This window comes from Toxorhynchites rutilus, chromosome 1 (genome assembly GCF_029784135.1).
Source record: "Toxorhynchites rutilus septentrionalis strain SRP chromosome 1, ASM2978413v1, whole genome shotgun sequence".
Lineage (NCBI taxonomy): Eukaryota > Metazoa > Arthropoda > Insecta > Diptera > Culicidae > Toxorhynchites > Toxorhynchites rutilus.
The window spans coordinates 110,363,122-110,375,707 of record NC_073744.1 but is presented as its reverse complement, the minus strand read 5'-3'; the positions used below and the strand labels follow the sequence as shown (position 1 = coordinate 110,375,707).

Genomic DNA, 12,586 nt, shown 5'->3' with positions numbered 1-12,586 from the left:
TGCAGCAATCCCTAAGCTATCCGTCGCCCAGCTGCCATTATCACGGGGTACTCGGTACGGCTCCGCTATGATTGCAACGTCGCATTTTGTCTCTGTTGTCGACTGCCACAACAGTTGCTGAGCTGTGTTGCAATGGTTCAGATTGATCTGAATTATCTCCGTTACTGCGATTCTGCTAACGCCTTCTTATACGAGGGACACTTGAAGCTTCCTGTCGCATGGTCGCTGCCGTTCTCTGGTTTGCAGAGCAGGCATTTCGGTTGCTTCGTGCAGTCTCTCGCAACATGCCCTTTCTCACCGCATCTCCTGCACAGTTCAGACCTGTCGGGGCCTGTGCAGCTTCTTGCCTGATGTCCAAAGCCCATGCACTGGAAGCATCTCTCCATCCGCTTGGCCACCCGGGGCACCATCTTCAGCGAGCAAACCGACCAGCCAACTTTTATTTTGGTCGTTTCTACCATCTTATTGGCTGCGACTGTTGAGAGCCGTATCGACGCCGTCTGCGTGCCACCATACGCCTTCCTCATACGGATCGTCATTGGTGTATTGTCCAGCTTACACTGTTCTATTAACTCGCGCCTTAACTCCTCGTCTGTCGTGATTTCGTCGAGATTTCTGCATTCGACCACTGATTCCTGGGAAAGAGCCCTCACCTTCGCCTCCTCACCGAGCGACTTCGCAACCAGTTCCTTGAAGGCTGAACTTTTGACCGCCGGATCCCTCTTGAGCTCGAAGAGCATCTCTCCTTTCTGGGTGCGCCTGGTTTTCACCACATTCTCTCCCAGTTCTTTCAACTCCGGATCGTCTCTCACTTTCCGCAGGAGTGATGCGTAAGTCACTCCTTCCTTCACCTCGACGATCAGAGCATCTCCCTTACTTCGCTCGCGTCTGGGCCTGGTTTTTTTTTGTCTCCTGCACACCTTTCTTCTTTTCTTCTTTCTTCTTCCGTTTCTCCGTCTGTTTTTCGACAGTTCGCCATCCACTGCCTTCACCTTCCTTTTTGTTTTCCAGGTTGTCATTTTTAACCTTCTTCAGGTCTTCTTCATCCCCTGGGGTATCCCTCTTCCTTTTGTCCGATCGTGGGTTTCGTGGCGTCTTAGGCGTCTCCTGTATCTCGACGGACATCTTCTCTCTTGCTTCAGCGAGTGCTTTTTCAACAACCTCTGCTCGCGTGATCATCTCCTTCTGTTCGCGGTCAGCAGCCGTAACGGCGGATTTGATGCTTGTGACTAAATGTTTGATCTTAGTATGGACATTGTTTTTGTCCTTAATGAACTCGTAGAGCTCGTTCACTTTTTTCTTGACCTCCATCAAGCTTGACCTCCCGACCTGCAGCCCTTCTAAAGAAGTGGTGGTGTTGGCTTTATGCGTTAGCACTTGTATCAGGCTAGTCTCTCCTTGTTGTGGATGCTGTTGGTGTCCTATAGGATTCGCTATGGCTGTCTGGTTGCGAATTGGTGATCTCTGGAGCTTACCGCTCCTTGCGAACACGCTCGCCTCTCCCGTTGGTGTGTCTTCATTACCGTCGTTTCGTCTGTTGAATTGTTCGATGATATTCATGTCTGTTGGGTCCCAACTTCGGGCCGCTATCTCCGCTCGTTGTACATAGTCGCTATCAGTGATCCCATGGTTGTCTATGCAAGCAGTGAGGCCATGCAGGGGTTGACACGGTCCTTCATAGGGACCGTGTTCAGAGCCAGATCAGCGCAAGTCAGGAATGTGACATCTGACGCCTAGTACCTAGTGCCTGAGCCTAGACGAGCATCGAACGTACCCGAAGACTTGCCAAGTTATTACCGGGACGGGGGCAATCGCACTATTAGCCTACACGCCGTTTCAGGAAGGTGTCACCCTTCCTTACTCAGGGAACAGGATAGCACGACTGTCAGCCTTTAGCGTCGTGTTGAAATCGTTTCCGTATCGTGTCCGTTTTCTATGTCGTAACCAGTATGTCGTAATCAGGATCTTACTGGCGTCAATCCTGATGTGCTTGGCACTCCTTTCGTGGCTCCTGTACACGGTATTTCCCCCGTGCAATCTCCAATAGGCTTTACCGCGCCCTTACTCGCGTTGTCACCCGATTAGTCGCCTCATACGACAGGGACAGGGACCAAGACCCGAAGTGCTATTCTAGGCCGGCAACTCCACGGCATACGGCGCGTTGGGCGTGTTCATTTGCTTTGGCACGAAGGTGACCCCGTTGGCTTCGTACCACTCCAACACGTCCTTTGAATAGTGGCACGAAGCGAGATCCAGCCAGAAGATGGTCGGGCCCTCGTGCTGCTTCAATAATGGTAGTAAGCGCTTCTGTAGGCACTCCTTAAGGTAAACCTGCCCGTTTACCGTGCCGGTCATCACGAAGGGGGCGCTCCGCTTTCCGCAAGAGCAGATCGCTTGCCACACCATGTACTTTTTGGCAAACTTGGATAGTTTCTGCTTGCGAATCTCCTCCGGAACGCTGAATTTGTCCTCTGCGGAGAAGAACAACAGGCCCGGCAGCCGACGAAAGTCCGCTTTGACGTAGGTTTCGTCGTCCATTACCAGGCAATGCGGCTTCGTCAGCATTTGGGTGTACAGCTTCCGGGCTCGCGTCTTCCCCACCATGTTTTGCCTTTCGTCGCGGTTAGGAACCTTCTGAACCTTGTATGTACGCAGGCCCTCCCGCTGCTTGGTCCGCTGGACGAATGAACTTGACAAATTCAGCTTATTGGCGACATCCCGGGCCGAACTTCTCGGATCACGTCTAAACTGCTTAACTACGCGCTTGTGATCTTTTTCACTGACGGAGCATCCATTTTTGCCGTTCTTCACCTTCCGGTCGATGGTTAGGTTCTCGAAGTATCGTTTTAGTACTCTGCTGACCGTGGATTGGACGATTCCCAGCATCTTACCGATGTCCCGATGTGACAACTCCGGATTCTCGAAATGAGTGCGCAGGATTAATTCACGACGCTCTTTTTCGTTCGACGACATTTTTCCAAATTTACGAAAAATTGACAGTGAAGCATGGCCAACGTGATCTATACACTCTTATCTGATTATAAGCGAAAGCTGAAGATATAATTCCTAAAAATTAAATTTCTACAGCGTTTTTTCCGTGATGCAATTTGATGTGACACACCCTTTAGGTTTTCCTCAGGACTATCGCTCGAACAAGGGTTAACAAAGTCAATACCTGACATGGCCCACGCGTTGAAGTCGCCTCCAATGACGATCGGTGTTCTACCGATTAGTTCCTCGGTCATTGCGTCTAACATCTGGTGGAATTGCTCAGTTGTCCATCTCGGGGGTGCGTAGCAACTACACATGAAGATTCCATTAATTTTGGCGATTACGAAACCTTCATGTGAACCTCCAACCACTTCCTGGATAGGATATCTGCCCATCACCTGTATTGCAGCAATCCCTAAGCTATCCGTCGCCCAGCTGCCATTATCACGGGGTACTCGGTACGGCTCCGCTATGATTGCAACGTCGCATTTTGTCTCTGTTGTCGACTGCCACAACAGTTGCTGAGCTGTGTTGCAATGGTTCAGATTGATCTGAATTATCTCCGTTACTGCGATTCTGCTAACGCCTTCTTATACGAGGGACACTTGAAGCTTCCTGTCGCATGGTCGCTGCCGTTCTCTGGTTTGCAGAGCAGGCATTTCGGTTGCTTCGTGCAGTCTCTCGCAACATGCCCTTTCTCACCGCATCTCCTGCACAGTTCAGACCTGTCGGGGCCTGTGCAGCTTCTTGCCTGATGTCCAAAGCCCATGCACTGGAAGCATCTCTCCATCCGCTTGGCCACCCGGGGCACCATCTTCAGCGAGCAAACCGACCAGCCAACTTTTATTTTGGTCGTTTCTACCATCTTATTGGCTGCGACTGTTGAGAGCCGTATCGACGCCGTCTGCGTGCCACCATACGCCTTCCTCATACGGATCGTCATTGGTGTATTGTCCAGCTTACACTGTTCTATTAACTCGCGCCTTAACTCCTCGTCTGTCGTGATTTCGTCGAGATTTCTGCATTCGACCACTGATTCCTGGGAAAGAGCCCTCACCTTCGCCTCCTCACCGAGCGACTTCGCAACCAGTTCCTTGAAGGCTGAACTTTTGACCGCCGGATCCCTCTTGAGCTCGAAGAGCATCTCTCCTTTCTGGGTGCGCCTGGTTTTCACCACATTCTCTCCCAGTTCTTTCAACTCCGGATCGTCTCTCACTTTCCGCAGGAGTGATGCGTAAGTCACTCCTTCCTTCACCTCGACGATCAGAGCATCTCCCTTACTTCGCTCGCGTCTGGGCCTGGTTTTTTTTTGTCTCCTGCACACCTTTCTTCTTTTCTTCTTTCTTCTTCCGTTTCTCCGTCTGTTTTTCGACAGTTCGCCATCCACTGCCTTCACCTTCCTTTTTGTTTTCCAGGTTGTCATTTTTAACCTTCTTCAGGTCTTCTTCATCCCCTGGGGTATCCCTCTTCCTTTTGTCCGATCGTGGGTTTCGTGGCGTCTTAGGCGTCTCCTGTATCTCGACGGACATCTTCTCTCTTGCTTCAGCGAGTGCTTTTTCAACAACCTCTGCTCGCGTGATCATCTCCTTCTGTTCGCGGTCAGCAGCCGTAACGGCGGATTTGATGCTTGTGACTAAATGTTTGATCTTAGTATGGACATTGTTTTTGTCCTTAATGAACTCGTAGAGCTCGTTCACTTTTTTCTTGACCTCCATCAAGCTTGACCTCCCGACCTGCAGCCCTTCTAAAGAAGTGGTGGTGTTGGCTTTATGCGTTAGCACTTGTATCAGGCTAGTCTCTCCTTGTTGTGGATGCTGTTGGTGTCCTATAGGATTCGCTATGGCTGTCTGGTTGCGAATTGGTGATCTCTGGAGCTTACCGCTCCTTGCGAACACGCTCGCCTCTCCCGTTGGTGTGTCTTCATTACCGTCGTTTCGTCTGTTGAATTGTTCGATGATATTCATGTCTGTTGGGTCCCAACTTCGGGCCGCTATCTCCGCTCGTTGTACATAGTCGCTATCAGTGATCCCATGGTTGTCTATGCAAGCAGTGAGGCCATGCAGGGGTTGACACGGTCCTTCATAGGGACCGTGTTCAGAGCCAGATCAGCGCAAGTCAGGAATGTGACATCTGACGCCTAGTACCTAGTGCCTGAGCCTAGACGAGCATCGAACGTACCCGAAGACTTGCCAAGTTATTACCGGGACGGGGGCAATCGCACTATTAGCCTACACGCCGTTTCAGGAAGGTGTCACCCTTCCTTACTCAGGGAACAGGATAGCACGACTGTCAGCCTTTAGCGTCGTGTTGAAATCGTTTCCGTATCGTGTCCGTTTTCTATGTCGTAACCAGTATGTCGTAATCAGGATCTTACTGGCGTCAATCCTGATGTGCTTGGCACTCCTTTCGTGGCTCCTGTACACGGTATTTCCCCCGTGCAATCTCCAATAGGCTTTACCGCGCCCTTACTCGCGTTGTCACCCGATTAGTCGCCTCATACGACAGGGACAGGGACCAAGACCCGAAGTGCTATTCTAGGCCGGCAACTCCACGGCATACGGCGCGTTGGGCGTGTTCATTTGCTTTGGCACGAAGGTGACCCCGTTGGCTTCGTACCACTCCAACACGTCCTTTGAATAGTGGCACGAAGCGAGATCCAGCCAGAAGATGGTCGGGCCCTCGTGCTGCTTCAATAATGGTAGTAAGCGCTTCTGTAGGCACTCCTTAAGGTAAACCTGCCCGTTTACCGTGCCGGTCATCACGAAGGGGGCGCTCCGCTTTCCGCAAGAGCAGATCGCTTGCCACACCATGTACTTTTTGGCAAACTTGGATAGTTTCTGCTTGCGAATCTCCTCCGGAACGCTGAATTTGTCCTCTGCGGAGAAGAACAACAGGCCCGGCAGCCGACGAAAGTCCGCTTTGACGTAGGTTTCGTCGTCCATTACCAGGCAATGCGGCTTCGTCAGCATTTGGGTGTACAGCTTCCGGGCTCGCGTCTTCCCCACCATGTTTTGCCTTTCGTCGCGGTTAGGAACCTTCTGAACCTTGTATGTACGCAGGCCCTCCCGCTGCTTGGTCCGCTGGACGAATGAACTTGACAAATTCAGCTTATTGGCGACATCCCGGGCCGAACTTCTCGGATCACGTCTAAACTGCTTAACTACGCGCTTGTGATCTTTTTCACTGACGGAGCATCCATTTTTGCCGTTCTTCACCTTCCGGTCGATGGTTAGGTTCTCGAAGTATCGTTTTAGTACTCTGCTGACCGTGGATTGGACGATTCCCAGCATCTTACCGATGTCCCGATGTGACAACTCCGGATTCTCGAAATGAGTGCGCAGGATTAATTCACGACGCTCTTTTTCGTTCGACGACATTTTTCCAAATTTACGAAAAATTGACAGTGAAGCATGGCCAACGTGATCTATACACTCTTATCTGATTATAAGCGAAAGCTGAAGATATAATTCCTAAAAATTAAATTTCTACAGCGTTTTTTCCGTGATGCAATTTGATGTGACACACCCTTTAGGTTTTCCTCAGGACTATCGCTCGAACAAGGGTTAACAAAGTCAATACCTGACATGGCCATTTCTTGTCCATGCATTATAAAATACGGTGAGAACCCAGTTGAGGAATGTTGTGTGATATTTAAGATCCGTTCAACGTCGGATATTCTCACGTCCCAGGTACGTTGATCGTCTTTTACGTATGCTCTAATCGCGACATTTATTGACCGGTTCACTCGTTCAACAGGATTCGCCTGGGAATGGTATTTTGATCTAAGCCAATGTTTCACATTAAATTCACCGAGGAAGCTCTTAAACTCCCTCGATGTGAATGTCGAAGCATTATCACTCAATAACACTTCAGGAATACCATTTCTAGCGAACCAGTAGTTACGTAGTATTGAACATACTTGGTTACTTTGTATCTTCCGAACTGGGTGGAGCATCACCCATTTACTGAATACATCTAGTACCACAAACAAATATTGGTTTCCGCTTTTGCTGCGGGGTAAAGGACCAATAAAGTCTATGGAAATTATTCGCCAAGGGTTTCTAGCTTGTAGCATTTTACCCATTTCCGGCGTTGCAGCTCTCGAGGGATGTTTGATCTCTTTACATTTTCCACAATTTTGGACAGTAATTTTAACAGCGCTAGCCATTTTCGGCCAATAATAGCGAAGCTTTATATGATTTAACGTTTTCTCGAATCCGGCGTGTAGCAGTGATTCGTGAGTTTCAATTATGATTCCTTCCCGACACTCTGGTGTTGGAACTAATTTCCACTGGAATCGATAGTCGCCTATTGAATCTGGACTGGAAACATATTTGTATAGCTTGTTCTCACAAATTTTAAAATCCGCGTAATCCTCAGGCTTATTTCGGACCTTATTTCTGAGAAGGTTATATGTGTCTGCTATAACCAAACACTTCGCGCTAGAAATTCCGGATTGGTGATGAACAAAGTAAAACGCGTGTTACTTATTCGCTTGCTTACAACTTAGTGACAGTTTATTTCGTTTGCTCTCTTCTTGTACATCAATGACAATTAATGCTGGTAGACAGGTTGTGAAAATAGTATTGTGCTTTATGGGTTAAATCCCAACAGCTTTCCCCCTCTAGCAGGGTTGTGCCCTAACATGAACGAATGAATTGGTAGTTACATTGATCATTACAAATCAAGACGTTTTGGTGGCTTCCTAATTCTAGATGATCTACGGGGTGTTTCGTTTTTGTCTTGTGCGGGCCTGTCTATATATTCAGTCCCTGTCCGCGTTTCGCTCTGAACCCTTTCGATAACCTGACTTGAATGTGCCATAGGATTTACTGAAACTGGTGTTGGTGGAACGCTCGACGTTTGAAGATTCGTTGTTTGTTGACGGATAACAGAGCTATTACTTTCAACAACCGACTGGCTAGGGTGATAAGATACTGTATCAATGCGTGGTCTATCGAAAAACTCCATCCAGGAATCGTTTTCGTTATTCTGCTTCTTGGGTCCTGGTCTCATCTGGTCCACATGCCGCTTCCAGATTCTGCCGTCGTCTAACTCGATCATATAGTGGAGCTTACCCAATCGTTCAGTTACTGTCCCGAACTGCCATTTGGAAGATCCCAAGAAATCTCGCGCAGCAATTCTCTCGTTGATCGCAAAACGTCGTACACTCTCTCCTTCCTCGCGGATTGAATTCTCCTGGGCGCTAACAGGAACCAATAAATCAAGCCTGGACTTCATCTGTCTCCCAAACACTAGCATAGATGGTGACTTTCCAGTTGTTGGGTGTACTGTCCTTCGGTATGCCATCAAGATTTTGTAGAGTTCAAACTGTACGTCTTTTCGCTCGCATTTCAAAGCCTTCAGTTTATCTTTGAAGGTCAGAACGAACCGTTCGGCCTGGCCATTTGTAGCTGGGTGGTAAGGTGCTCCCATTTTGTGCACGATGTTGTTTCGTTTTAGGAATGCTTGGAATTGATCTGAAGTAAATTGAACTCCTCGATCACTGACGACAATTGACGGAACTCCATAAGTCACGAAGTACTCTCGCAGACGGTCGATGGTGGTATCTGTCGTCATATCGGGAATTATCTTAACCTCTGGCCACTTCGTATATGAATCTACTATCACAAAAAAGTATAGTCCTAGAAAAGGCCCAGCAAAGTCAATATGGATTCGCTGGAACGGCTCTGAAGCTCGTTCCCAGCAATGCGGCGCAACTTTCACGGGATTTTTCCGTACTCTGGCACACTCACAACAATCTCTTGACAATTCTTCTATGTCACGGTCAATGGTTTCCCACCAGCAATACGATCGGGCCAATGATTTCATTCTGGATACACCAAAATGTCCTGTGTGCAATTCTTCCAGTACTCGTCGTCGCAGCTTGGGCGGAATGTAAACTCGTATGCCTCTCATTAGGCAACCTTTCTGGATCGAGAACTCGCTCTGGTCGATTCCAAATCTGTCTCGCCCTTCAACGTTTCTACCAACTTTCAGACTTTGTAGCAATGTTTTCACATTAGAATCCTGCTTGGTGTATTCCGCCAACTCTTCTGCTGTAACAGGTAACGTTTCGATTTGATTCACCTCAATGAGATCTACTTCTTCAATCAGGCGCTGATTATTTTCATCGTGGATCGGTAATCTAGACATTCCGTCCGCATTTGCATTCTCCTTCGAAGACCGAAACCTTATTTCATAATCGAATGACTCGAGAAAAACAGCGTAATGTTGCATCCGTAAAGCACTCAGGGCTGGAAGTCCTTTGTGAGGCGCCAAAATTTGTGCAACAGCCTTGTTGTCAGTTACGAGAATGAATTTACGCCCATAGAGGTATTGGTAAAACTTTTTAACCCCAAATATAATTGCATACGCCTCTTTATCAACTTGAATGTAATTTTGTTGCGATTTATTCAATGTTTGAGACGCACAATGAATTGGCCTTTCTGTTCCATCCGGATACAGGTGGCTCAGCACTGCGCCAACACCATATGGTGAAGCATCGGTTGCCAAAACGAGCGGAAGTTTTGGATCATAGTGTACTAAAAATCTGTCGGATTGCATCTCCTTTCTAACCCACAGGAACGCCTTTTCACAATCTTCATTCCATTGAAATGAAACGTTCTCCTTCAGCAGGTTGTTGATTGGATAGATTCGTGTGCTCAAATTCTTCATAAATCGGCCATAATAATTTATTAACCCTACAAACGCTCTGACTTGTTCTCGGTTGCGTGGTCTTGGCATCTTCTGGATAGCGTCAACTTTGGTTTTCATCTTCCGTATACCTTCTCTATTAATAACGAACCCGCAGTATTCAATGCAGTCCGCGAAGAATTCACATTTCTCCACGTTCAATCGCATGCCGTGCTCGTCCAACCGTTGCAGAACTGTTCTCAGCCGTTGCAAGTGGGTTTCGTCATCCGCACCAGTCACCTTGATGTCGTCCAAGAATACTGAAACTCCGGGGATGTCCCCAAGCAGCTGCGAAATCTCACGTTGAAAAATCGCTGGCGCAGATGCCACGCCGTACATTAGGCGAGATGGTTGGTAGAGCCCAAGATGTGTGTTCAAGGTCAATATTTCACGGTCTTGCTCGCGAACTTCCATTTGTAAGTAAGCCTGCGCCAGGTCTAACTTCGTAAATTTCTGACCACCGGCCATGTTCGAAAACAACTCATCGATAGTCGGCAAAGGATGTTCATCAACCAAGAGACATTTGTTCACCGTTACCTTGTAGTCTCCGCACAAACGCACTCGATCCACTGACTTCATAACAGGTACCACTGGAGTAGCCCATGCACTACGCTCTACTTTCTTTAGTATACCGCTCTCCACCATGCTTCTTATTTCACGCTCTACGGTGTCACGAATTGCAAAAGGAATGGTACGCGCTTTTATGAAAACCGGTTTGCTGTTCGGCTTCAAATGTAGCGCAGCCTTAACGCCCTGAATCGTACCCACCGATGGATCAAACACCCGTGGAAAATATTCAATAAGTTTTCTCACGGACCTGGACAATATTTTTGTAGGGGGACGGGACATGATAGCTCCCACGCAAAAATCTGGGTTTCGTATTACTTCATTCCAGTCGACGTTCAACTCCCGCATCCACTCACGGCCCAGCAAAGGATGACGGCCTGCCTTCACAACAAACATCCGCAAATAATTCGTATCACCGTTATGCTGTACCTTCGTTTTCATGTAACCACAAACTTCTATCTTGTTTCCGCAATAGCTAATCAACTCTACGCCAGTCTTATACAGCGGCAGCTCGTTCAGGTAAAGTTTCTTGTCGTTAAGACTCATGAGCGAAACGGGAGACCCACAATCAACTTCGAATTTGATTACTCTTTCGTTTACATTCAACGGTAGAATAACTTTTGATAATGACTTTGACTCATCAACTTTGCAAATTTCGAGAGTAAGAACCTCATCTGCTCCTGACTCTTCATCTTCTTCCCTATAATCATCACTACTATTTCCATGATTTATCAAATTAGCATGCATTTTCTTTTTCATTTTCATTTTTCTGTTATCTTTGTTCTCCGAATGTTCTCCCTGCGATTTAAACTTAAGGCATACCCGCTGCAGATGCCCTACCTTCTTACAGAAACTGCAAATAGTTTCCTTGTGATGACATGTACTCGCCAAGTGTGCCTCTTTTCCACAACGATAACATTTCTTCTTAGTAGTGCTATTTACCTTCAATGGTCGTTTCTCCGTGTAGTTTACCTCGTGTGATCGCTTCTCGAAAATCTCTGCACCCTCTCCGGATGCTTCCATCGAGAGCGCTACTTCCAACGCCTTCTCGAACGTCAAGTCCTTTTCCTCAATAAGTCTCGACCGAATCCGTTTCGACCGCAATCCGAATACCAACTGATTTCGTAGTTCCTTCCTCAGGTAGTCACCGAATTTGCAAAACTTCGCAGCACGTTGCAGCTCTGTCACGAAATCCTTAACAATTTCTCCTTCCTTTTGCTTCCGGGTGCGGAACTTCCACACCTCAACCATCTCGAGTGGTTCTGGCTCGAAAAATGTGCCCAACGTAGAAACAATCTCGGCATAAGTTTTCGTCTCAGGCTCGACTGGGCCAATATGGTCGCATAGCAAATCGTACGTCGTGATCCCCATGTAGTGTAAGAGGTAGTCCTTCTGACGATTTTCCGGTACATTGAACATTCGAAAACTTCCTTCTAAGCGCTTCACCCATCTCGTCCACTTGCCTTTATCTTTGTCAAACGGTTCGATCGCGAAATTGGGCGCGACTGACGCAACAGCTTCTTCTATTGGCACACTCATTTTTCCGTGTAAGTGAGAACTAGCTCAAAAACAAAGTAGTCGTCACTGGTGAAACGGCAGCATTTATTTTTCTCTACACTCAACAAGAGTAAAGTGGGACGCCTCTCGTCCACACAACAGCAACCATCCGATTGTACACGCACTCTGACTTCTCGTATATGTAAATGTACATGTGTTGTATATGAATCAAACCACACCGTCGGCGGCCCCTTTTCGTAGCGCTAACAAGGTTATGAATAGCTTCTTTCCTTCTGCAAGCGGAATTCTCTTCTAGAATCTACTTCCTCGATGAAATTTCTTCTCCGGTACAGCAACTTTCGTTTCCGGTTATCTCCTTCGTATCCGCGTAGGTTTTTTCCGTATCGTCGCCAAACTGCTATAACCAAACACTTCGCGCTAGAAATTCCGGATTGGTGATGAACAAAGTAAAACGCGTGTTACTTATTCGCTTGCTTACAACTTAGTGACAGTTTATTTCGTTTGCTCTCTTCTTGTACATCAATGACAATTAATGCTGGTAGACAGGTTGTGAAAATAGTATTGTGCTTTATGGGTTAAATCCCAACAGTGTCGGATTCAGATTCGGCTGAAATGGTTGATACATCACGCGAGAGAGTATCTGGGACAACATTCTCAGATCCCTTCCGATGGATGATGGTCATATTGTATGTCTGAAGATCTAAACTCCATCGACTTAAACGTGATCCAATCTTCCATTTGGATTTTTGGATCCACGTAATCGCGGAATAGTCAGTAATAAGTTTGAAGTGGTAACCTTCAAGGTAACCTCTAA

At 47.4% G+C, this 12,586-nt stretch overlaps 1 protein-coding gene across 1 annotated transcript; it reads right to left on the bottom strand.

Annotated features, from left to right (window-relative positions):
* Nucleotides 1-7,668: 7,668 nt before the first annotated feature.
* On the bottom strand, nucleotides 7,669-11,793 carry LOC129761320 (uncharacterized protein K02A2.6-like). The gene has a single exon (XM_055759039.1). The coding sequence runs from the start codon at nucleotides 11,791-11,793 to the stop codon at nucleotides 7,669-7,671; it is 4,125 nt and encodes a 1,374-aa protein (XP_055615014.1).
* Nucleotides 11,794-12,586: the final 793 nt, after the last annotated feature.

Bases quoted from the DNA above. Each gene is read 5' to 3' on its own strand.
- LOC129761320 (XM_055759039.1), bottom strand. From the start codon at position 11,793: ATGAGTGTGCCAATAGAAGAAGCTGTTGCGTCAGTCGCGCCCAATTTC.